The sequence below is a fragment of the Poecilia reticulata genome, linkage group LG13 (assembly GCF_000633615.1).
Source record: "Poecilia reticulata strain Guanapo linkage group LG13, Guppy_female_1.0+MT, whole genome shotgun sequence".
NCBI lineage: Eukaryota > Metazoa > Chordata > Actinopteri > Cyprinodontiformes > Poeciliidae > Poecilia > Poecilia reticulata.
In genome coordinates, this window is record NC_024343.1 from 24,997,935 (window position 1) to 25,025,770 (window position 27,836).

The 27,836-nt window shown below is 38.3% G+C and overlaps 1 protein-coding gene across 1 annotated transcript; it reads right to left on the reverse strand.

Moving 5' to 3' along the window:
* Positions 1-126: 126 nt before the first annotated feature.
* Positions 127-27,761, reverse strand: acsl3a (acyl-CoA synthetase long chain family member 3a). Its single transcript, XM_008426207.2, has 15 exons — positions 27,292-27,761; positions 20,968-21,480; positions 17,184-17,361; positions 13,463-13,572; positions 12,937-13,075; positions 10,940-11,090; positions 9,438-9,561; positions 8,420-8,491; positions 5,384-5,523; positions 5,115-5,287; positions 3,824-3,898; positions 3,227-3,418; positions 2,873-2,987; positions 1,941-2,098; positions 127-1,858 (listed from the first exon to the last, which is right to left on the reverse strand). Exons 2-15 carry the CDS (start codon positions 21,340-21,342, stop codon positions 1,701-1,703), a joined length of 2,160 nt encoding a protein of 719 aa, XP_008424429.1. The 5' UTR covers positions 21,343-21,480; positions 27,292-27,761; the 3' UTR covers positions 127-1,700.
* Between the last annotated feature and the right edge of the window lie 75 nt (positions 27,762-27,836).

Sequence of the window (27,836 nt, forward strand, 5' to 3'; positions counted from 1 at the left end):
TATAGCAGCTACCCTTTTGGTTTGGTTCTCCATAGCTGGGAACTTTACTCCAAAAACACTAAATTTAACCAAATATTTTTGGTCTAGTTTCTAGTGCAAATACTTTAGTACACTTGAAATTAAAAATCAATATTGACGACCGTATCTATTAAAAACTATTTGAAAATGCACTTGTTATCTAGTTTTGTCTTAATTCAAGTGTACTCAGATGTTTGCACTACAAACCAGACTAAACATACTCGGTAAGATTTTGTATTTTTGCAGTGTTTAATGTAGGAGGAGTCGTTAAAAATGCTTGTTGAAATGCTTTTCGTTCCGGTCAGAGCAACAGTGGGACGCTAAACAGCGTTATGATAACCTAGTTGGAGCGCTGCCAGTCTGATGGAGATATGATGATATTAGTGTAGCCATTCAAGCTCTAATTCTCAGTTGACTGTCATGGATGAGCTACCGCTGCTGCTACCAGACTCCTTCACACTGGACCCTGATATGTTGCCATGGCAGCATAGAAACAACACAGTCGCATCACAGAATCCTTGTGCTATTTCAAAACAGTTTCTTGCTCCATACAATGAGGAGCACATTGCTCCTGCTCTCTTCAAGTCCAGAAAAACAGTCTGCCTCCTGGTTTATTATATTTATAATAAATCACTTTTGTCTCAGTCTCGTAAGGAGTGACCTAAGGTGACACTGAATCCAAATTTCTCTGACCCACACAGGACAAAATTCTGTTGCATTGCTTGAAATAGAATAAACCATGGAAGGCAAAAGCTCTACTTTTACTAGTGTGTTTACACTCCAACCACTTCTCCACGCATACTGGGGAAGCTTGATTCATTTATAGTCCTGTTTGAAATCAGCTGCCTTACTTGGGCAGAAATAATACATTTTCCTGTTGCGATCAATTTTTCAAATACAACGACAACTAAACATTAACTTAAGTCTGTTACGTAAGCATTTTCCTTACTCTCCCGAAAGTTGTTTTCTATCACTGTAAGAAAACCCAGGAGATTAAACAAATGTGTATCGTGTTTCTTTAAATTATGTAAGTTTTCTAATAAAGGCTCAGGTCAGATACAACCGTTATACAAGAACGTTTCTGATTTTTTACCAACCTACTCACATTTGCCCTAAAAAGACCTTGTGCTTTCTGTGTCAGAACGTTCTGTTGTCCCACGATCAGGCGGAGCCACAGTCGGACTGTGGGTGGGAGACAAAATAAACCAAGACAAGAAACCCAAACAACGTGGAGACAAAAGGAAAATGAACAGAAACGTTAACTGCCTCCTGACCTGCAGGATAAACAAAGTCAACACTGGAGGAAGCTTAATTATTAAGTTAAAACAAAGAATATAATTAAAATAAACTGATTTTATGAAGCAGCAGACATGAATATATTTTGATCAGAGTTCAACACCTGCTCTGTTTCATACCTCTCATATGTAAGAAGAAAAATTTCACTGGAAAACTTTTTTTTTTTTTTTTGAAATTAAAAAAAAAATCAGTTGCCAAGATCAGAATCTGTAGATTTCCTCATCAGCACTTGTCCCGTGATTCATGACACAATCATAAAGCTACTTCTATGGTTCAATTAGGTCATTGAGAGCTCAGAAACATTATGATTCTGTGGCTGCAGGTGAAGGAGTGAGAAGTAGCGGCGAGAGCTGCTGAGTCAACCGGTGATCTGCTGCTCCCGGTCGTTATTTTCCACCGTACATTCTCTCAATATCGTCTTTGTAATGCGTCTTCAGCTCCTTGCGTTTGAGCTTGAAAGCATCGGTCACCAGTCCCGTCTCAGGCGTCCAGGGGTCTGGGCTCAGACGGATCTTGCGAGGAATCTCAAAGCGCTCCAGTTGGGCTGCGTTGAAAGGAAGATCATGTTAGCTAGCAACCTGGTTAGATCCAGCCCTTATTGGAGGTAGTCTTCAGGTTGCTCTCACCTGTCAGTGCAGCCTCAGTGATGACCTTAAGAACCAGCTCCTCCATGGCCTCACTGTTGCACAGTTCGTCCCATGACCCCCGGATACCGTACTGGCCAGCCAGAGCCAGCAGCTGCTTCTGATTGGGCACCACAAAGCCAATCACGTATGTTTCATCACTGCAAAGCAGAAGGGTCACATGTTGAAGGGAGATGGAAAAAAAAAACAAAAAACACAACAAAGGAAAAAGGCCCTCGGCAACAGTATAATGGGCCGAATAAGGTGATGGAGCCACAAAGATATGCATGCATGTGCATTATTCCAGTGGAATATGTGTCCTTATAAGGAGCTGGGAGCCACACATGCCTGAAGTGAGTGTGAACAGATTGTTGAAACTTCAAAATATGAAGGAAACACTGTGAGCTGAATAAACACTGAAGCAGCAGAAATATGCTCAAAATAAGAGAAGTTAATCATCACGTTCCTGTCGTGCTTTACAAAACTATTCAGACCCTCTAACTTTTTAACATATTTTGTCAACCCAAAACTACAAACTTCAACGCATTTCATGGTTACTCTGATACTCCAGGGTAAAATCCTAAGTCCATCAGTGTTTGATTTTATTTTAGTATAAATTCAGCTGTTCACTGAAGGCCTCGTCACTGTTAGACAACAGACAGCATTATGAAGGCGAAGAATCACAACATTTAACGGCCTAGTTAAAGTTCAATCCTAACTCAAAACTTCAAAAGTTGCTCACAGATGCTCCTCACCCAATCTGACTGACTCTAAACTGTCTGCAATGACCATCACCAAAAAATGCAGCTGTACTTTCAATATATATTACCTAAAATATCAAAACTGGCATGTGACCTGTAATATTTTGATCATTTCATTATTTTATTATTACAATAATGTTTTAATTAACACTATAATGTTTCATCAACACAAACCTGTTGGCATAAACACAGATGTTGTCAACCAGAGGGCAGTTCTTCAGCGCGGCCTCCACCTTTCCCAGGGAGACGTACTCTCCCGCCTGCAGCTTCACCAGGTCCTTCTTACGATCTGGAACGCAGCACAGGGAGCTGCTTGTAACACGTGCACAAAGAAACTGAGAGGTGTGGGTCAAATTAACAAATAAGTCGATCATTCTTGGCAGAATAATAAAATTTGATTCGTTAAAAGCTTTACCACCACTCCTCCATCTAAGAGTGATGAAGTATGTGTTCATTTCTTTTATAAGGAGTGTCTAATCAATTCCTCGAATTTGCCGCACTCCCCGGCTGTCGGGCATGACTTCTCACCGATAATCTTGAGACATCCGTCTTCGTGAATCTCTCCGATGTCCCCAGTGTAGAACCACCGCTGGCCGTTTTCATCGACAAAAAAGTCCTCTTGTTTTTTTGCCTCGCAGTTGTAATATCCCATGGTGATATTAGGTCCACCAACAAGAATCTCTCCCCTGGGATGAGGCCTGTCAGTACTTCGGTAACCGCCTGAGGACAAGGTGAAATGTCAGCAGATTTGACATCGGGACTGTTTGCTGCAGAACATTTCCTATGACAATGATGAAGATCATGTTAGCTTTAAATTTTCATTTTGTTTGCCATGTGAAGAGAGCAGTAAACTCCAGCTGATGCACATTGAGATTTAGCAGAGCACCATAAAAATAAGTTATGAACCCCGATGTGAAATGATGAAAGTGGGAAGAGAAATGTGGCGTGGCTTCCTTACAAGGTTATGGAGAGACTGCAGGGAGCTTTCCTACAAGACTAACAGCCAAACTAGCCTTGTAAATTTGGAAGGGAGTGCTGGAGAGACTGGTAGTATATATTACAATCTGCGTAAAAGACAGGATGCACGATAAAGAATCATAAGGACAGGCTGTCAGTCCCACTTACCTTCCACCCAGTCTTTGAGCTTGATCTCACAGCAAACCAGCGGCCCTCCCACTCTACCAGTGCTGTAATCCCAGTCTGGGATAGACAACAGGCAAACAAACATAATCAGAAAGCCCACAAGCATCAAGGTCCTGCATTTATTACCATGGCAACACGACCTCACTTGCCATGGAAACCTCCTCCCAAAGGAGCTGTTACAGCGTAGTGCTTTCCTGACTCAGATGACCACAGTGAATGTGAGTGTCAGTGGGCTGCTGTGTTGGTTTAGTCTTCCTGGGAAAGCCTGATGAAATTTCTGTGCTGAAAACCAAAACACTGCTGCAACTCTGAGAACAGATCTGATGGATAACTGGTTATGGAAATTAAAGAGAGGTTGTTTTGTGTTTATAAGAACCTATGAGATATGTCTGGATTTTTGAGGGGAGTGTACATCTTCACTTTTACAAAACAGGATGAACATTTTTTAGCAGAAAAAACTAAGAGAGAAAACATCAACACCTTTCACTGAAGCTCCAGCACATACTAGGCCCAGCTTTTCGTTTTCTCTTGTCAGTTTAGAGAATCTGTTGAAAAAAATCTGGCTTTTATGAAATAATGACAGGGGAAAAAATACAGCTGCAAAATGTTGCATCTGATGTTCACCACTAAATGGAATATGCAGCAATAAAATGCTTTAAATCAGAACATTTTCTTCTGCTAGAATCATCCAGTTAAAGTCCAATGGAGAATATGTTGCAGCACTGTTGATCATTCAGTGCAACTATGTGAGTAAATGGTTGCAAGTCCTTATGTTGGACTTATTCCACCTGTTCAAGATCCCCTCACTGGCCTCTGGTTATAGACATCAACCCATCACTGACCCTGAGTGATCAGTTGTAGTTGGTCTAAAGTAATAAGAAGCCATGTTCCAAAAGTCAATATAAAAAAAATGTATGCAATATGAGAACATAATCTTTGTCAGTCATCTACTAGAATAAACCATGAACTCACTGACACTAAGATGAGAACTGATGAATTACAATTACTTTAAATAATTACAAGGCACCGTGTGGAAATGCAAGCAGTCAGAGCAGAAATTTGTAATGTTTAAATACATTTGTGCTTTTGTTACATAACTCCAAGAGAATAATTTAGCTTGAGGGTGGAGGTTACCTTCTGAGGGCAGGGAAGAACAAACCCTCATCTCCTCTCTCTATTGTTCCATTTCATAACAAATGCTTAACAAATCTAAAGTAATATGAGGTAAATGTGTGAATAAACAGTCTGAACACCGAAAGTCATTTCCGCTTACGTTCGCATATCGTCCCGGCACCACAGGTCTCTGTCAGGCCATATCCCTGACCCACTGGGCAACATAAACATACATTCATGAAACGTTGTGTGGCGGCAGAAAGTGGAGCTCCGCCTGACAACAAGACTCGTGTTCGACCCCCGAGCAGAGAACGAACTTTCCTGAACACAAACCTGTTGGAAACAAAGTAAAGAGCTCTGCTAGTGTTAAGCTTACATTTCCAAACAACCCGTTCAGCAGGACTACAAATCAACAGCTCTGCTACTCACCTGTCACACAGTGGTGTGCTGTATCCTTTCGAAAGCTGTTCCAGTTTGTAGTTATATGCTAAAATGAAGAGAGTTCGCTGGAAACTGTTCATCTCCTCCACCTTAGTCATCACATTCTTGTAGATGCGATCCATAATCTCCTGTAGTTACGAGACAGCAAAGAGGGGAAAGAAATAAAAGAGACAATATAGAGAAGGAGAAATTGCAGCAAGACCCAAAAGTCCAGTTTTATATTGAGTTTAGGTTTTCATCCTAGCAGCCAACAGAAGATTTTGTTCCCTCCTTATCTTGATTATGCAGGAGAAACTTTGTAGGCTAGTTAGTGTAAGGCTTCAAATATGGTCATGATATATATTACACTGCTACAAGTTAAAATGAAGAAAATTAAGGTGTAGACAGTTTGTGTCATCACAGCAGCTTCTGTTTAACAGGAAAGCTAAGGAGTGTTTGCTTTTTATTTCCTCCATATGCAATGCTTTAAGATACTTATTCTGTTTCTGGGCTTTTTTGCAAAAATAACTGGGTCCCTCAGTAGATTAGAAATAGTACATGACCACAAGAAACAGAGAAAAAAACTAAGTTTCAAGAGAGAATTGTTAAATTAAAATCACGAGAACTCAAGTGTTTTTGTAACATCGACTAACCTCAACCTAAATCTTAAACTTTTACAACCTGATCAAATTGCTGAACTAAGTGATATTTAAGAAATGATGAAAGGATAAATTGCACTCTTTAGGAAAAGAGTTAAGGTCCATAGGCATACAGATGAGTGATGAGGAATTAAATGTTAAATATGTGTGTAGCTGCCATGTCTGGAGCAGAAACCACAAGGGAAAACCGGTGGCATCATAGATGGATGAATGTATGTGTCAGGCAGCTGCCACAGATTAATGAGATGTCATCATTAGGACTTGATAGATCTTTATGTGTGTCTCAGAGTGGGATGCATGTGGCCAGGTTGTCGCAATGTGCAAATGCTTGGCTTGCTGTTCATATGGAAATCACACATGCCTGATGGTGAAAACCATCTTGATTCACAAGTCGACCAGAAGGGAAGACATGGAGCGACAACTGTTGTGCTGTTCGTCAAGCGTTACAGAAGCCCATGACATCTGTACTTTTCATCTAAACACGTGTTGGACTCTTCACAGCATTTACATCTAAAAGGACGAAACATAATGTGATTTAAATTTTAATGCTGTTCTTTGGATAAAATAGATATTGAAACAAGATTCTAATTGTTTCACCTCTAAATTAATCTAGTTGTATAATTTATAGCTTTGCTTTAAAATCACTGAACCTCGTAAACCTTTAATGGTTGACATGGAAATGGAGCAACAAGTGGACTAGTTTAACTAGTTTAATAAGATGCAATTATGTAAATATAACTCCATATTGTTTAAAAGGGTATTGCTTTCATTCAAAAATACTACATTATTTTGCAGCAATGGTTGAGAGTGATTATTTGAATGTTTTTTTTGACCAGTCCAAAGGTCAGTGACTTACAAAATGTGCCAAAAACACCAATAATGACTTAAAGAGAGTAAAAACACAAACAAAGCAGTTTATTTAAACAATTACTACTTGTTTTTTAGCCAAGGGGATAGCTTAGGGAGCTGAAGACAGCTTGAGAAGTCCAAAAAAAGTGCTCTTTTACTGAAATGGTAATGGAACAGTAGAGTGTCCCTAAAAGCAGTTCACAGAGTAATTGGGGGAAAGGATACCAATAAAAAGCAATAAAAAGCAGCTGGTCCTGGTGGCTGTTTACATGCGTATGTACAGCTGTGGAGTTGAGAGAGGAAGTAGATGCAGGATCCATGCAGCGGCTAGTTGTTGTATCACAGCAAACAGTTTGGATGTGTGTGCGTGCCGTGGGGAAAACCACATGGGGCTTTCTCACGTTCTGTTTACAGATGTGAACGCTTCCATAGACTGGAACCCTGTGGCCTTTACACCACCACCGCTGGGATATGCGGGCTGGTGGGATGTGTCCTCGTGACATGAGAGAGAGGGTGGTGCAGTACAACAGCAAAATGGATTCAGCATTAAGACCTGATATGGTCAGCTTTAAGATAAGATGAGATATTCAAGCAAACAACACGAGGGTCATTTTTGATCCAGTTCTCATGCAGTTTGGTATTTCATCCATATGAGTAAAAATTTTATTTTACAGCAGCTCCACTCATTTATTCTTTTATATATAAAACATGGGAAGACCCTTAATGCAAGGTTTTGCTTTTGCCACATAGTGTTCCAAATAGAACTTTATCATCACATAAACTTTCTATCTAAAGAACAAAAGGACTAACTTAACTGGCATATTACCTTTTATAAGACTTAACAAAACTAGGCATGCTCATTGAGAGGCATAGGAAGCGTAAACAAGCATCCACAGCCTAACAAATACGAAGTAAAAATGTTAAAGTGAAAAGTGCAGCTGCAGTTCAAATCTATAATCTACAAAAATGCTAGGGTATTATGTATTTCATAGGCACATAGTGCCATTTTATAGCACATCAGATAACTATGTTACCTTCAGTGACATTTCAAACAATTTGGAGAGGCCAATTAACCTGACAGTCATGTTTTTGGACTGTGGGAGGAAGCTGGAGTACCTGAAGAAAACCCACGCATGCACAGGGAGAACATGCAAACTCCATGCAGAAAGACCGGGGCTGGGAATCGAACCCAGAACCTTCTTGCTGCAAGGCAACAGCTCTACCAACTACGCCACTGTGCAGCCCCATCTTGGCATCCAATTTGATTAATTGAATAATAAAATGTACCAAAGCAGAGCATCACTGACTATAGTAGGATTCAGAGTATTTACGTCATAGTATGTTTAGATAGACCCAGCAGATTCAGGCCTGCAGGGCTGTGGACACTAATATGTGAGTTAATGAACAAAGTCTGAGAGAAATCGGATCTTCTTGTCCATGAAGCCAAACTTAATCAATAACTTCAAGAGGAGTAAATGAAGGGCGGCTCCAGCAAAACGTAAGGCTTCCCATGTATGGAGCCAAACTCATGACATACCGGAACAGCTGCCATCAGACTGGGCTTCAGGACACTGGTGTCTCCCCTGCTTCCTTTCTTGATCTTGGATGACTGTGAGAAAAAAGCAAATCCAGAAATGTTACAATATGAACTGATAAGAGTAAATTTACTGCGTCTCAGTTAAAACATGATGAGCATTTAGCTCCATGGATACTTTTTTTTGATTTGAGATGTTTCTTATTATATATTCTTATTTTCAAGATGCATTGATTTACATGAATAAATATGTATATCGCTATACAGTAGATTTTATCAGAGGTGCACCGATTGCAGTTTTCTGGCCGATTGCTGATCTTTAAAAAGCCAGACCTGCCAATAACAATTTTGTGTGTTTCCAATTGTTTTTGTCTAAAATGTTGCTCAATAAAACAACATTATATTCCTCCATTTAAAAAAATCAACATCTATGTCTCTGAAATCAAGTTTTCTTAAAATTGGACTGTTTCTTAAAGGCAAAACATCCAACTCTCAAGAGGAATAAAAACAAATATTTATTGTGAATATTTAGGTGAGACTGTCAGCTTTTTATTAAAGCAAAGGTTGAGTGCTGTCATGGAAACAAACAGCAAGCCACTGCAGTGCTTGAAAGTAACACATCTCCTACAGGCTCACTAATTAAAGCCTATTAATAATAAAGAAAATGATTTGCATGCGGTTTATCCACATGTCTAAGCTGTGACGCACAAGCCATTTATGCAGCACATCACGGGAGCAACTCTAATGAGGGCCCTTTTGATGAGCTAGAATGTTGATTTTCATAGCTTTAATTATAATTAGACGGTTGCTATAATCTGTTACATCTAGCTTTGCACAGAAGGTTGTCTTAAAAGTTCAGACTACATCTAGTTTTATGACAGTAGTATCAAACAAAGCAAAGAAATAACTAGTGTAATATCAACCCCAATTACCCAAATTGCATTTTGTTTAATGCTAAAAAAATTTTTTCCCATCATTGACTGATGCAGGTTACTTCATCATTAGTGCTAGTTGGTGTTACCTGGTCAGCAAGTGTTTGAGGTGAGGAATAGCCAATCCGGCAGCCATAAGAAATGCAGACAAGCTCTGCACACAGCTCAAGCACATGAGCGAGAGGGAGGTAGCCGATGTAGGTATCCTCTTCACTGTAAACACAGAGACAGTGTTCTCCTTTAGAAAGTTATGTTATTTAAATAAACGGACTTCACAAACCTTTTATGTCTTGCATACTGGTGTACCTTACTAATGAAATGGCAAATCTAGTAGAGTGAATCTGTTCAAATCTTTTTTTCTCTATGAACTAGGGCTGACCGATATGACTGAAAAACCTATCACGATATAATACGTTTCAATATGTTATTGATACTGTCGATATGGATAATTATTTATTAGTTTTTATGTTTTAAATATTTGAAATAGTCCCAAAACTGTAACATGACCTTACCTGTTTTATCCACAGTTGTTTCTTGTTTTTTTAATTATTATTATTTTTAAACAGTAATGTGGCATGGCAATGAAACATGAAACTGCTGCTGCGCAGGTTACTCAGCAGGTTGTTTCTATGTTAAAGGTGAGGTGCAGTGTTATTTTATTACCATAAAATCAGTGTTTCGCATGCACAGCAAAAAAAGTTATTTTTCACTTCTTGCAAACTTTAAGCAAGACTTTCTAATAACGTTTTTCATCACCATCTTTCTTCCTGCTGTCCTTTCTTTAAGGCGTGACAACTAATTGTTGTCCTGTTGGCTGTTTATTTGGTGAATTAACTTTTTTACTATGTGCCCTCTCATATTTTTATTTGGCGAAAATGTTGAACCAGTGTATTTTCCTTCTTCTTCTTCACAGCTATGCAGTACTTTCTGTTTGTTCTTCACATGAAATCTTAATAAAATACATTGATGTTTGCGGTTGTGATGTGACAAAGTGAGGTAAAGTTCACGGGGTATGTTCACCTTTGCAAAGTGCTGCACATGGTTTGAATCAGGAGGACATTATCACTGTAAATTTATTTTATTGTCAAATGAAACTGTCTATGATGTTGAGAATGTAAACTCTCTAATCTTCATCCACTTCAGTCTGACTCCCTTTCACCCAGATTGTTCCTCCATTCATGCTAGACTTCCTCATGAGCACATTTCCTCTGGACTCCTATCACTCCCAGGAGAAAAGTCTTGGTTTATCTTTTATTGTAAACAATAGAGCTGCAACATAGTTCTGGTTACTGAACAGTTTTTTTTTTTTCTCCAGCATATCTCTTTGAAATAAGCAACTGCAATATGTCAACGGTGGAGTTTTCCACGTGGTTAGCAGATCGCAGGTTCGACTCCCGATCTTGGTGTTTTGAAAAAGTACTTGTTTTATTATTGAAAATAATAATAATAATTTATAGCACCAATAATTTATATCGCAGCAACTCAACAGAATTATTTTAATATATTGCAAAACTGATAATCAGTAAATCGGCATTCCTGATTCCTGATCTGACAGATGATGTATGATAACAGATCATGTTAGTATTAGTACCTCAGGTTGGGTATCCTTTCCGCCATCCCTGTGATGCTGGCGATGATGTTGCTATGGGAGATCATGACGCCCTTTGGAATACCTGTTGAACCACTGGTGTACATGATGACTGCGATGTCTGAAGACAGAGGCTGCTTACGCTCAAATGTCGCTGCAGTGACAGTGAAGACACAAGAACATGACAGATTTGTGTTATGAAACAGTGATTATGTGTGAAATATTATTTACATCATTATTCTTAATTCAAACCAGCAACTAAAACCCAGAAGATAGCCACATTTAGCAGGAAAAACAGCCGTCTTTCTCCACACAAATCAGTGGAACAAACTGTATTTGTACTCTCTTCTTGCTCATTTGAGATAAAATCAAGTCCAGAGAACTTGCCAGTGATTCTGAGTAGAGCTGATTAATGGCTTCCTCCTTGTGAGCAGCAGCCTCCTGTTCCATTTAAGGATGCAAGAGATTGTCTTCAAAGACTTTACTGATCATCCTGCTGTCTGACTGAGCAGATTTGGTGCCATCTCACTTATCCCTTTTTTCCTTTTTTTTTACTCTGTGATGATTTTCTTTGTCACATCTCTGCCTTCTTAACCATCTTCAGTCTTCTATTAGTTTCACTCAACAGTCTGTCCACTTAACCCTAAGTATTTCTCTTTTCTGATCTAATCATTTGGCATTAAATTGTGTATTATTATCACCATACTCATTCATTAAATTGTGAGTAAAACCCAGTTGTTTCTGTTTTGTTTTGTTGTGTTGAGACCTTATTACAAAAAGTGCATACAGAAATATACAGATCTTAAAAGAACAAAAAAAAACTTGATCTATTCCATGCTGCAGTTTTAGCGCAGTAAAATATTACATAAATGGAAACTTTCTAGGTTAAAAAAATTTATGTATGCAATTCAAAAACATCAAAAAACATTTAGGAGATAACATATTACAATTGTAATTGTAAATATATATATAGATCTTGAATTTTTTTCATGTTATTAAAGTAATATCACGAAACGATATCCCATATCTCCCTATCTGCAAAGTTTAATGTAGTTAAAAATAAGAAGCTAAGTTGTCAAAAAATCAAACCGAGGATAAACATAAAAGAAGTATCAAACAGCAGCAACCATCTTTCTTCTCACTCCCATCATCAACATCTCATGTCATGTGAAGTTAACAGCGCTGTGTGTAAACATGACTCTCCCCCACATCCCAGTGTTCCCAACTCCCTTCCTAGTCCTACCTCTTTCTCCCTTTATCTGTCCATGACAGTAGCAGCTGGTCATGTTGTGGGTCAGCTGGCTCAAAGGGCTTCAATAAAAGCCGAGCAGGGTGAGGGAAAGGGTGGGGAGGCAATGAGTCTCACATCCGTCCGCTAGCACAGGACGTATGGTATCAAACTTAATCTGACACAGATGTCAGGACTTCCTCATTCACATGACCTTACATGACTCCTACCAATTCACCCGCACCCCAATGCCCATTAGAAACCCCATGATGTTTCGTTTGTTACATGAGCAACCGAGTCTGTAAATTGTCAATATATTTTTTTGAAAATGTTACCCAAGCGAAGCAGATTAGAGGGATTAAGAAGGATATGCAGAGGTTTTTAGATGGGTAACAGTAGAGAAAACAAAAACTTTTTCAGACTGTTTAACACGCACTGGAACTTGTTAAAACAAATTTTTTGTAACAGAATCTTCATAAGACAAATAGCCGTCGTTTTACTAGTTTGGTTAATGAAGTTTAACAGTTTGAAGCAGCTTCATGTTGTTCCTTGGAATGAGTCTTGTTTACACATCTGTATGAGGAATAGAATAGAAATGCAGATTCACAGAAAAGTGTGCAGAAATCCATTTTTTGCTTTGACATTAAAGTCTTTTTTGTCAAAAATGACCAATTTTGTTGATTGTGACTGATTTGTTGAAACAATAGAAAAGGAAAAACATCCATAAGGGTGAGTACTTTTTATAAACACTGTACACAATCACACAATGTACCTTTATCTGGTCTGGCTCCCAGCTTCTGAACAGTGGCCATGTTGTAGATGCTGATGCCCCGGGGAAAGCCGGGCCATGTGGTCGGTGTGTTGTCCACTACGATGATGTGTTGCAGCCTTGGAACTTCAGCTAAGATCGCCTGACACACACATACAAAGCAACAACAAAGAAATGCAACAACATACCTCTAAAGGCACAGAGACCCGCTCCATTTCACCACCAACATTACTTCAATGTAGCAATTTCTGCACAAAGCAGTGCAGCAAATATTTAGACAGAGATAAAAGGATCTGTGATTAGAAACATATCCAGATATGGAATAATTGCCACTATTTATAATTTTTGAAAATATCAAACCCGCATTGCAGAGTTACACAGCGAAACCGGAATAGCAGTACATATAGCATGCTGTAGTTCTGCTCAGTCACAAGGTGTCACTGCAGCTGAAGCCCTACATCAGTCATCATCACCGTCATGGAGTGTTATGAGATCTAATAAAAATGTTCTCATCTCTTGAAGAGCTAACCTTCAGTCTGGTCTCCAGGAGCTCTCTGCTGGTGATAATGTGGGTGACTTGAGCCTCATTCAGACCATGAGCGATGGCTGGACCTCCCAGGGTGGAGTACAGTGTGACCACTGAAAGATAGATGATCACCTAAAAGGTTAAACTGACCACAAAAACAGTAAGCACACTTAAATCAGCTAAACATCTGAAGAAGGTTTGTGTATCTTCATCACTTTGAGAAAGTGCATGTTGACCAATACGGAAATAAAACCCTTGACAGGAATGTGTGACGATGCACAATGTACGTGCCCTGAGTCAACACAGCTCAGAGGATTGGATTTGACCTCTTGTCATCCACAAGCAACTGAGCTCAAGGACCACAAGCTCCCACTGTCTGATAAGCAATCTGTCGAGGATATAAACAGTGTTAGTATGTGTGTGTGGGGGGTGGATGTCTTAACTAAGAGCACACATAAGACAGATTAATGGAATCTGTGCCTGCATGACTGCAGTCGCCTAACAGTGGAACTCAAAAATCTACATACCCCTATTTTTGTAAAGTAAATAAAGAGAAGTTGAAAAACAATACTTACTAATAATATTTTTTACCCATATTATCTGACATTTATGCTGTACAAATGAGATGAAAAACCAATCAATCTGTAAGAGGGAAGGAATAGAAAAACTTATTTGTGTAAGTATGCTCAGTTTTTTACGAAGACTTTATCAAATCATCGTTTGAGTCGGATTTAGTTCTAAACTTCTTTGATTGGAGCGCGTCAACTTGGCTTTGAAATATCTGCCTCCTCTGCCTTACAAAACATCTCTTTTCATTACTGGAGTCTTGTTAGAATGCACCAAGACATTTTTTTTTCTTTCATGAAGTAATTTTTTCTGATTTGGAAGGATAGTTTAACCATCTGAGATGAGCTCATAAAACCCTCTTATGGTTTTTAACTGAAAACTGGTTTTACTACATAAACCAATACAAAACATAATTCAAAAGTCATTTATAGAGAACTTGCAAACGATGACAGTGATGGTGAGAGGAGCCCAGGCTCTGTGTGAGAGAGGAGAGAGCAGCAGCTTGTCAAGTCTGTCAGTAACATCAGAACAAGATAGAAATATAAAGAATAGAATAGAAAAAAGAACAAAATTGAAAGCAAAAGGGTGAAAGTGATTGGAGGAATCAACAGAAGACAGAGGAAGTCAGCCTGACACTGTAACACTCTCTAACCCCGTGTTCCTCCTCTGACACACAGCACTTGGGGAGGCAGAACTTTCTGACTTCACATTTTTGCGTCATGGAGTCTTCTGCTTCCTGCGCTGTTACTACGCCTGTGCCTGTGTGTATGTTTGCATTTGTGTCTGAACGAAGGCCATGACACCTCCAGCCGTGAGATCCAAACACTCAAATGGACCCCAGATTAACACGGTTGCTCACAACCACACACCACTTAGTAATGCAGGAAGCAAACAGCAAGAAACAGAGAAGCACACACTGCAAATCGTAGCTCAATAAGATCTCAAGTATTTAAAACTGATTTTCTTTTGTTTTTTAAAAGCTGTGCATGTATTGCAGGCTGTATGCCGGCCATTTGACACATGTGTGGAATGCACACACACATATCCAGTGTTTGAGTTCACTGGGGGCCTTGGCTGACTCTGTGGTGCCTCTGTCAACATCAGATGCTCACGTAGCCCCTCTCACTCCTCTTCTGACGCCATCACCCCTCACTTGCCTTGTCCTGTTTTCTCCCCACTGTTGCTCTTTCCGACCCTTGACTCCTCTCTGTTCCCCTCACCGTGTATTATAGACTGCCTCTGGCTTTTTCCACTGTCCCTATGTTTGTTTGCAAAGAGAGCAGGGCCCTTTACAAAGATGCCTTCTCTGCTCATACGCACACCATATTTTAAAGGAAGCATGACAGTTTAATGGAGCCTAAACCACAGCGCATGGACAAAATGAAAGTCACTTTGTGGACAATCAAAACAATTTAATGAAGTGCCGCTCACACTTAAACTGAACACATAAACTAAAAGGCACATTACTTTTTAATACAGAACATATTAAAGAATAAATCAGCCTATCATCCCCAAGGGGGGAAATTCACTGAGTGAAAAAGTTTCTTATTTCGAAAAAGAAATGTAACCTAATGTTAAATGATTACTTAACCTGACAAAACAAACCATTTCCAGTTACTAAAGAAATGATTGTGTTTGGACATTTATAGGATCTTGCATACAGTGTAGCCACAGCTGCTCCGGGCCAGGCTGCTATACATTCGGCACCATTGGGCCAACTTACCACCACCAGCTGGTGAGGAAATACCTATTCATCTATTTTTATGGGAAAGGTTAGTTTACAAAGGATGCAAGTCTTTGAGAACCATGTATTAATTTTTTCTGCTGCCCAATTATACACTACTTTGTCCTGCTTTATTACAAAAAAATCCACAAAATTACAATGAGGTTTTTGGTTGCAGGGTGAACAGATAAGTTCAAGGAATATGAATGTTTTTGTGAGGCACTGTACACTTAGAGACTCTGTGTTACTTAGAGGAAGAAATATATGAGAGAGAGAGAGCGCGCACAAAGGAGGAAAAGTAGGATATTTATGTAACAGTGAAGCAGAACGGACAGACTGACCTCCTGCTGTTTCAGCTGGGCCTCTGATGTTATATTCTTTGCAGTGGAAACAATAACATGTGAGGATGTACAACCACACAAACGCAACAGAGTTCAGACGCTGTACTCTAGAAAGCTGCTTAGTGAAAAAATGTCCAACAGAGCAGCACAAGAGAAACACAGATACTCTGAAGAAGTAGCTGTAATGGTTTTAGTTAAAAGGATTCGCAGTGTGAGTAAAAATGAAACTCTACTGGCAGGTGCTCATTGTTTTGTTTGGATTCATTTTAATTCATTAAAGCCAAAACCAATTCAAGAGCAAACAAGAGCCACATTAAATGGATGAGAATAGAGGGAGTGTGGGAGGGGGAACTCGTACAAAGAAAACAGAAACTGGAGATTCACTTTTTTACTCTTTTAGACATAGTTTGTCTAGTTGTCTTTACATTTTTAAATGCACAAAAAGGAGTTTTCTTTTTGTTTAACATGTAAAACTAAAACCAAACAAGAATAAATTAATGTGACTACACATTATGGGGGGCAAAAGAAGAACAAGTCACACTGTGATCATTAGAGAATAAACTAATGAACATAAAAAAATTAATGATCTAACACAATTTCATCATTGTGTTAGAAAAACATTGTAGTAGAAACAAGATCAATTCAATAAAGTAGGATATTATTGAAAAGCTATTTCAGGAACTTTATCACTAAGTAAAACATATTATATAGACTAATTACAGATAGATGGAAGTTTTTAAGCCCAATAAATGTTTATTTTTAAAAACAGAACTGAGGGCTTAATGAAAAGCATGTTTGATACTTGTTTAAAGTTGTTGTTTTCAAAAGGTATCTTGAATATGACTGTAGAATAAACCTTTACATTTCTCCATTTTAACCTTCAGTGAGTAGATTTTTCATTCTTGAAGCCTGGAGTCACATACACGACATCTTTCAGGTAAGTTTTCTTTATTCTTTTTAATTCTTAAATATGAGGCTAATTTACAATAAAGGTAAACAGTTATCTCTAACAAATCTGATAGCATTGCTATTTTTTGTTTTAGAAATAAAGACCTGTGGCTTACTGAAATCTCAGCACTCAGAGTGAACTTACATGGGAAGTTGTACGCAAAGCAGGCCTGGGCAGCTATCAGCCACTCCGCTCGGGTCTCACAAAAGATGGCGATGTTGGTTTTCGGCCGCTGACCCAAAGATGCCAAACCGCTGCCCAGTTGAGTCGCTGCTGTCAGAGCCTCTTTATAGGAGAGCCAGCGGTACTCTCCAAGGACTACCTGCAGGTACCATACATGGTAGCAACAATGGACAGTTACTCCCTACACAGAATAGGCAAATAAAATGTAACATGTTGCATAAGACATAAAATATTCCTTACAGGTTACATGAAATTGACAGCAAATTCTCCCCCAGATGCCAGTAATGTCAAGTGGCTAATGGCTAATGGTGACCTTGTACACATGCTTTAGAGTCGCCCAAATGTAGATGAATGTTGGAAGCATAACATTTAAATTTGTAGGAAAAGTTGTTGGAGGTGGAGATGGGCACCAGCACCCCTTCCGACCCCACTAAGGGATAAGGGTGTAAGAAAATGGATGGWTGGATGGATGGATGGATGGATGGATGGATGGATGGAAAAGTTGTTGGAACTCAAATAAAACATTACCCAAAAATATACATTTTGGGGGTGCCAATATGCCCTAATGTGACCTACAATGAAAAAAACCCCCCAAAAAACAAAACAACATCTCCTACTTAGAAGTACAGCAATAAAAAATGTGTCCTACTGAAAGCCTGAAAATATATTCAATTATGTGAGAGGGAGAAAGGCAGCATTTGGAAAAAATATGGGGCCCTTTCACAGATATTCTACCTTCTCTAGATTCAGCTGACCACACCAGTGATATGAGCCTTTTTGGACCAGCTTCAAAGAACTGCAGCTTTGTCCTGTGCAACTTCTTCATTGAAAATATAAATATATTGACTGATGCACATATACATATGTGCATCAGTCACATATGCATCAGAGTGTTGCAAATGGTATGACTGTGTATGTGTATAAATGCATGTAAAGTGAGAACTAAGGCAGGATAAATTGGGGTGGGATGGGAAATGAGCTTGTTTGTTTTTGCTTGTTTCCTTTCCCATTTCTTCCTTTTGTTTTCTCTGATGTTCAAATTATCCTTTCATGGTGATTAAAAGGTTATACGTTTGTCTGTGTTCCAACTGGAAATATGTCCTAATGCTTACCGTGAACCAAGAATATTAATAAATATAAATCTTAAAAATGAATACTCCTAATAGTCCATCCTGCAGAGCAGAGATTTAAAAAAAGCTAAGCAGTTTGCAGCTGTGCAGCCAAATCCCTAACCTTGACAGAATAAAAACTGGGTTAGATAGTCACCTTTCAGCATGACACTGGCCTCAAGGTTGCAGCTGAAACAACAATGCATGTAAGAGGTTTTGTTTAAAATGCTTTATTTTTTTAGAGTAAATATATTTTTTCTTATATAATATGCAGGTCTAAAGTATATCTTTGAGTAATGGGATTAGCAGGGTTTTCAGAAAACTGCAGAATGCAATTAATTTACTGACAAAGATCAATGATAAAGATCAATAGTGTATTTTTAATAAAGCTTTTAGATTCTACAGAGTTCTATAAATTGAAATTTCATAAGATTGAGTTTTATTTAATTTGATCTTTAAGAAAGCTTCAGCAATTAAGCTTGGAAAAAGCCATTCACTTAATAGGTACTGTTAACACAAACATTTAAGTCAATACAGTTTCACTCTTTTTACCACAACAACACAATGTGCACTGAGTTATGTTCTTCCTCCAAAACCCACATTATAGAAGCAAGCTATTTTGCATAACTACTCTTCTGTCATCCCCATGCCCCTCCTCTGGATATTACCTTTAAACACCCACACTAAATGCTCACAGCAAACCCCAGAGATTCCTGCACGTTTAGTGAGGTTATACTGACTCCTATTGGTTCATAAATGCTAGTACAGACAGACAGAATGTTTACTCATTAGAAAGGATTTGCACTTGCTGGATGGATTCAATGCCTGAGAAATAAATAGCTAAGGCATTTAGACTTGCAAAACCAAGTGAGCATTAGATGGATTAAAAGGATCAGGCTGGTGGGATTAGTGTTGGAATTCAGGGGTAAATCCCCGAACGTCAAAGTTGGGAAACCTCTGATTTGTGCTCACTCCACTGCACGCTAAAACAATGTAAGTTTGCTTCCTCTCTAATTTCTTTTAATATTTTAAATTTCAGTATGAGCGACATTAACAACAACATGTTAATGTCACAGCAAATCTGTGATTATTTCACTAGATTAAACAAAAACAAACATTGCACGAGAGATACTGTCTGTTTAGTGAGTCTGTGCCTCTCAACTCACAATGTAAACAGTTCTCCAGTTTACTTATCACATAACTCGACTAAAATCCATAAGAGAAGACTTCACCTACGTACTTTTAACAATTTAAACTCTGTTTCTCCATGACACCTTTCCTTGTGATCAACAACTCTGTTCACTTTTACATTTTCTTTGCTGTTTTCAGCCATCCTTCTCAATACTAAATAAATGTACTACTTTATGTATAACACACACTGGAATAATCTGAGAGTTTTCCATCCTAATCTACAGCCGGGACTCATTCAATACAAAATTTAATTTAAAGTTAATTACACCTCTATTAATTATTAGCTGACACCCTACACGAAGTCAGGTGATAGCTGTGATATTGATTCTAATGAAACCTGAAGGACAGTCTGTGGAGGATGGATGCTCAGCTGTCAAACACTTCCGGAGTTTGTGTGAAGTTTGCCGCATCTCTGCTTGTTTTTTCCTGATACTCTGATTTCCTCTTCCCGTCTAAAGTCGTTCATGTCTTCTTAAGTGCTGGCTCTAACCTGATCTGAAATGACTGTCGGAGCTGAGCTAGTCTGCCTCTGGTTTCTCATAGTGATGGGCCACTGCCTGTGTATCAGTGTCTTGCTGGGACATAATCTAAATCAGGGAACTTCAACTCCAGTCTTCAAAGGCCAGTGTTCCGCAGTTTTAGACGTGTCCCTAGTCCATCCATTATATGGATGAATTACATCCTCAATATACATTAAAGTTCTCCAGTGTCAATCTAATAACCTGATTATCTGACTCAGGTGTGTTGAAGCAGAGACACAGCTAAAAGTTGCAGATATGTTGCTCAAGTTTCTGAAGATAAAAACGAGCAATAAACCTTCAAAGTAATTGGAGAAAATCTATGAGACATTTGAATGTTTAAAAATCCAAAACGTTACCAGGTTATTGCATTTTACAGAGAAAAATAGTTCAATGTTTAATTCAGATTTAAAAACACAACTCAAATATGTTTTGATTAATGTAATTATGAAGGAAAAAGATTGAGCATTGCAACCTTAAATTAAGATGTTACTAAGATAATTAAGAGAACAGTGCAGATTACTGAGTTTTTCTCAGCAATCTGCACTGATTGCAGTCTGCAATCAGTGTTTTTTTATTTTATTTTATTTTTCCGTTTTTGTCTTCTGATATATGCACTGTTGAGTTGTTGTTTTTATTATTATTGTTGTTTCTTTATATTTGTTTACTTTGGGGACTAAGTTGTTTAATGTGAATCTTATGTCAAATGTATGTATCATTGTCACTTGTTTTTTGTTATAAAATTCAATAAATATGTTTAAAAGATGTTACTAAGATTATCAGACAGATATGTGGTTAATGAAAACTCAGCTTCAACTATCTTTACATTTAATTTATTAAAATGGTTGTTTTTTTTCCATATACCTCCACCTACTTCCATTTCGCTGCAATTTTAAGAAGTTTCTGCTGCAACCACCTTCAGATTACCTTCTTGAACACTTTCCCGTTGCTCTGTCGCTCGTCTTCCTCTGTAACCACTTCCCTCGTCCCAAGACAGTCTCTTTGCGGGAACCTCATGGCTGCGTACTCAAACATCTTATCCAGCGTATCTGCTCCAGGGTGTAGCGATGAAAGGAGCCTTTTGGTGGCACTGACTGCTCTGTAGGGTCCCTCTGAGCGTCCTAGAACTGAACAAGCCTTAGGTTTCTTGGCCCGATCCTCCTCTGACCCGTAAAAATTCTCATGGGATCTGGAGACCCAGCTGAGGAGGTAGGAAGGCAGGAAGGTGATTGCGGTGTAGATCCACACCATGAGGTGGAAGAGGAGCAGCAGCATGGGATTCAGGTCCTCTTTGAGCCTCATTTTGGTGGAGATGAGGGATGACGAGGTGAGGAGGAAGGCACTATTCCTGCTGTTGAAGTTCTCTGGCTTTATGCTGTTAACTTTGATTTTTCTTCTAGAGTTTCAGATTCCTTTACTGGAAGATAATGTCCACTCACCCTGGTGGAAAAGAAAAACATCAAAGAGGATATTGACGCACAACTCAAGTTGTAAAAGGTTATCTGGTTTCATTATTAAGTAGGTTTTAAAAAATCTTGACGTAGACAAGATCCTAAGACATAAGACAATCATACCGTGTGCACACAATTATTAGGAAAATTGTGATTTTTACAATCAATTTAATCACTGAAGAACTACAGGGCAGTCGGTTAACCCAAAATAATAATAAGCCACAGACCAGAATATTTAAGAAAGTAAAAGGGAGATTTTTTGGTTTGGAGTCCTAGTGATTGACTGTGGGAAATGAATTTCGATGGTACTTCTTTTTTAGTTGTTTACCATAATATCAGTAACTAAAGCTATCTCACCCAAACCCTGCTAGCATTTGAGTGGTCACTCTCATCTCAGTCCATAAAAGCCATGAAAAGGCCTGTCTCCAAATATCTCTTGGTCTTCAGCCTATGTCTCGTTCTGTGGTCATGTTTCACCCTGCAATTCATGGTCTTGATTCAAATACAGATTATTTTTGAAAAATATGCATAATCTGATACTTGCCATACAAATATGCAGACAGTGATTGTAGAGCACAGATATATTAATTTTCACAAAGTTTGAAAAGTCTCCTTTTGTTGTCAGGAGAAAAAAAGCCACAGTTACAGCTACAGTATGTTGAGATGACCATTTGCACACTTCCATCCCGGCCTTGGTAAGTGCTCTATCAGAGGCTGTGGCACCAGCCAATCTGTTCTAATGTATGCACTGTCTGCAACCAAGGTTACTGAGCAGAGATTATGCCGTTTTTATCGTTTCTTCAGCTTAATCCTCACTGGGGACAAAAAAACACAATCTTTGGTTTCCAGTCTTGCTTTATTTGATTTTATCTGTAGGTACCATTTAAGCAATTAGCACGAAAACATACTCTGCAATATTTACAGGAAGTAATCCTTCACTGATGGACATCGATTGCTTATCCATGTCACTCACCACCTATCAAACACAAAATGGATGAGTAAGGAAGTCATAAAGGTTGAGAAGAGTAAGGAAATGTATTTAGATTGTAAAATGTACCAGGTTTATAAATGCATATGTAGAATATGCAGCGCCTTCCCATACATGGCCATTTTTTCACCCTTTAACACTTCTAAAAGCAAATATTGCTCTTTATTTGTTTATTTAAAGAGGGCTAAATACAAAGGCATGCAACATGATTCTTTGACAATATATACACACATTTATTTTTACTATGACCCATAAACACCCGTCTCCCTGGAGGACCTTGGGAGCTGTCCATAGTCCTGAACAGAGACAATGGTTAACTTTACATCTTAAGGCTTCTGACCTACATTCCTGACAGAATCATTAATGCGCCTTGAACAGTTTGTACATTTTGTCATACTACGATCCTAAAATGTAAGGAATTTTAAGTGACAGACCAACACAAAGTGGTAAACTATTTCATCACATTAAATCACAATAGAATACACTGATGTTTGTTGGATGTAATGTACCAAAATTCAGTAAAAAAAACAAAAAAACAATGAATTCCAAAAAATGACAGAGTATTACCACTTTAAAGTCCCCAAGCAGTCCATTTTAAGAACAGGGATTTATTATTCATGAGGGAGCGGCTCATCTAGCTTCTCTGAAGCATCACATTGTTTTCCATAAAAAACTGCTCACTGACACATCTCCTCTGCATACAGTCATCCTTCAAGTGTCTCTAAGATTGATACACAAAGATTTTATCTTCATTGCTTTCCCAGATTTCGAGTTCAGGTTCTTGAAGCAACCATGTGCCTACTGAATCTCAGGAGCACATAATTTAGAACGTTACCTCCTCAGTTCTCAGTTTCTTTTTGTTCAGGAAGCATTTGTTAACCCAGAAAGGACGTCAATCTGAGACAATACAGGAAAGCTAAGCAGAGTTGACAGACAAACTTTTTTCACTTCCTTGAAAACCACAAACAGAACTGCTGAAGGCCTGCTGTAAAAACGAACCTCTTGAAACTGAAGGATAGCTTAATGTGCAACCAGCATTTAATTTCTACCATAAAAACACACCTGACTAAATCGAAGTAAAACAGAATAAATACGTCTTCTACAAACTGGCTCCTTTTTTAATACCTTGTCTCGTAAGAGTTAAAAACTTTGAATAAACAAATGATAAAGTATTTGCAATAATTATTATTTTAGAATGTTTAAATATCATACATTTGTTTCAATAAGACTAGTGTTAAACCACCTGCAATAACTGTGACATGCCTTTGTGAATTAACTGCTATTATTATTAATTATTTGTTGATTATTTTTAATTAGGCATGTAGATTTGACAGCGGTCCTTGTCAAATTTCTGTTTATCTCAGCAAACCAAGGAAAAATCGCATAATGAATGTGACATCCAGGGTGTAAAGCTGCCCTGCAGAGCAAACCTGATGTTTAGGCTTTATATTGAGAACACATTTTATTAAGCTTTGTGTTTTATTGTATGTTATGCAGTTTCCTTATTATCATTTCAAAATGCTTTTGAAGTTACCTTTTAATTTTATTTTAACAGGTTACAGGAACTCACTCAAAGCAGTTCTGCAGCTTTTGTGACTACTTTAAAAAAAAATTACTCTTATATCCAACACCTAACACAACCCTGATCACAAAAAGGACTTCCTCTTGGCGCAGCAGAGGAGATGTACGTTATTTCTAGATTATCTCTGAAATGACTAAGTTCAGAAACATCTTATGCTACACGTTTTAGCAGTATGTTATGAAAAGGAAAGTAAATGTTGAACAGCATTTTATTGTTATATTTTACTATGTTTATCTTCAACTTTAAGGGAAAAACTGAGGTTTTAGAGTGGCCTAATCAAAGTCTAAACTGAGTTTAGAGTGTGATAGTCAAACTCTGAACTACAGTACATTTATGCTGAAAAATCCGCCTGTGTAACGTAAATGACAATTCTATAAGGAGGAGTGGGTCAAAATTCCTCCACAGAGATGTAACAGACTTGCTTGATGAAAGATATTGCTGCTCAAGCAGTTACTATTTTTTGGTAGCAATTACTTTTTAAGTTATGTAACTTTTCCCACTTAAACGATCATTTAAACGAGTAGTTTAATGTTGACTCTGGTTGTCTTTAATTTTAACATTTATTTAACAATCTGAAATATTGACAGAATAAAACTGTAAAGAGGAAATTTCATTTTGTACTACAGAACCTATAGATTATAATACATGAGTACAGCCCTATTTAGTAAAAAACCCACATAAACATGGTTGAAAATTTCCACCATTCATTTATGCCTTGTAGTGGCTCAATGGCTGGTTTTATGTAACTAACAGAAGCTTTGCAGTGAGCCTCCTTTCTCTGGATTAACTGAATAATATCGTGTTATGTTCTACGTAGTGGTGGGGTGAGCAGACAGGCGTGTGTGTGTCTGTGTGTGAGTGTGTGTGTGTGAGAGAGGGAATCATTGCTTCCTTGAGAGATCGACTGAATGAGGTCTTTTGTGCGCAGATGTCATGGTGCTGACACCCTCTCAGCTGAGCTGGGCAGGCGGATGTCTCGCAGAAACTTTGACATAGCCCTTGGAGAGAGGACGACGCAGCGACACAGTCTGCATTTGCGCTTCTATGTAGGTGTGTGAAGAGAAAGAGGACTTTGTGTGTGGTTAGTTTGTATGTGAGCATTGGTGTTGCAAGTCGGATTTATGCTTTTGAAATAATGACATAACCAAAAGCTTGCAAAACAACTTAACTGAGTTGGTTGGGATTTAATTTTAATTGTTTAGATTGTGTGGATTAGACCGCAGCTTTACTCTACTTTTGTAAGCACATGTTTTGTTGACACAAACTGTTGGCAGACATGCAGGTCACAAACTTTCCTTTGCTGCAAGCTTTCCTAAAGTTTCAGAACCTGATCGGGACATGTTATAAAACCATGTTAGATGGGTATTCATATTTAAAAGACGTAGGCGAATAAATAAAAAATGATTCCACTTTTAAAATATTAACGTCATATGTGTTTTATAATGTTACATCAGAACAGGCATGCCTTTTTTCAGAGGCACTTCAGAGAAATCTACCTTGTAAGGAGAAAGAGTTTGCCTGTGTGATTTATATTCACATCAAACCATCCTAGAACAAACAAACTCCAAGCACTTCTAGCCCAGGCCAGTGCACAAATTGTGAAGCAGCTAGTGGTTTGAACTCACAGTCAGTGCTTTTAGGGACATTTTGGATTTGTTAAAGCAGATGTGGTTATAAAAATTAGAAATATTCCAAAAAGATGCAGGTATTGGCTCAAAGTTCCAATTTGGAGTTGTTTAAAAGACAACTCCAGAACTAAACTCTCAAATCAGCTGTTTGTGATTTTTTTTAAATCTCACTTCTAACTCACATTTTGTGCAACCAAGTTTTTTGAGGTTCTTTTAAAATTAACCTATTTTAGCCAAAAAACTGCTGTTTATGTTCAGCACTGCAAAAAGAGCAGCCAAAACAACAGCTTAAAATGTGTATATTCAAAGCGAAGAGATAAGTTTAACAACATTTTTTTTCTATCTGAAGCACACATGATCAACTGGAACCACATTAAAATATGTTACAAGACAAGCTATCAATAAGTTATATCAAAACATAGTATATATGTTTTTTTTCAAGAAAAATAGATCACTTGATGTCTGAAACATGACAAGAGAGTAGGATGCAAACCTAATAAGACATAGGTCAGTTAATGGAGGGTTTTTCTTTTTTAAGTTACCCAGCAAAAAAATTAACAGCAGTAATCTGAGTTATTTACACTCTCATAAGAGAAAAATTGGGGGGTCATTTTTCATAGTTATTCATTCATTTATAAATGTCCCAATTTCAACCTAAATATTTAGTTAACATTTTAAATATTTAGTTTGTAAATTAAATATTTGTGTCTTGTATTGTTGAATTTTTATGAGTGTAAACTGTGATCCTGTGGTTTATTTTTTTTTACTTAAAAGTTATGACATCATGTGAATCTCATTCCTGCTCAGGTCTAATCACAACTCTAACACAGACCATGCCACACTGATGAAATGTGCTATTCTTTTGCACTTTATAGCTCTTGATTTGGCAGTGATTTTAAACCAGCATCAAACCTGTTCACGGTCTTGCAAGGGGCAAGAAAAAATTATCTCCAATATAAATTATTCCTATTTTATCAAAATCACAAACTCTGCAAATGCTCACACCTGAAGAAATATGAACTTGTGCGTTAAAGTTTTCTAAAAGTTGTGGTTTAACACTGCAGAGAGGCCAACAACGCATGCAGTGTAATTCAGATCTAATTACCACAGTGGTCTCAGCAGAGGGCCTGTTCCAGCTGGAACAACATCCAAATGCACCGAGAAGCGTCATGCACATACTTTTACTCACAACTTCCGGTTTTATGAATATGAAAATAAACAGCGAGTTGGGAGTTGAAAAACAAAACCGCACAAATAATGCTGACGGTATCTATCCTGTTTCGTACACCGACATATTTGGAAAAGAGAGAAATTCTCATTTGACACGTAACGACGTAAGTTGAAGGACTTTATCTGTGTTTTGCTGTGATCAGTTGTTAATAAGGCTGCCTAACCCGTTTTGCAGTGTTTCGCTCCCTCTGATATTCAATTAACATTCTCAGTTTGTCACATTAAATGCGATTGAAGCACATGAGCTCAAACAAAGCCATTTGTATTTATGTTTTTAAAAAGTATAACATGCGTTACTTTAATAGGTTTCTGTCATTTATTAGTAACTTGACGTTGCATCCCACAAGTCGACGAAATGAGGAGGAAACTCACCGGTGCAGGTTTCCAACCAGCGGTCAGTTTCTCCGACTGTGCCCAGGCTTTCTTCGCAGCCTGAAACCGTTAACCCACCGGATCTTTGCGCCGGTCTGTGGATGCTGCGCGCCCAGTGAGCTCCGAGAGTGCCCACGCGCGTTCGCGTTGTTGTATACGAAACGCGCGTGTGGATGGCAAGTCGCGTGGGGAGGAAGAAGAAAGGAAGGGGGGGTTTCTCTGCGTTGTGATTGGACTCGTGAAGGTGGCGCGTGCTAGAGACCGACCAGCGATAGATAGAAGGAGGTCTCGAGGTGACTACACGGGTTACTGGCGGTCACAAGAAAGACAAGGCCATGTGCAACGACAGTCACGCGCACGCATAACTTGCGGCTTTTTAAAATAATCATCCACAAATGTGGTTCTGACAAGGTTCCTTTGCTCCGCTTGCTTATATGAGAGAGGCTACAGCAGCACACTGACCGCTCGTTTAGCCTGTTTTAGGGTTATTTAAGATAAACAAGTAGATAAATAAATGCTATTTTATCTTTTCGTGCGTTTTGTCT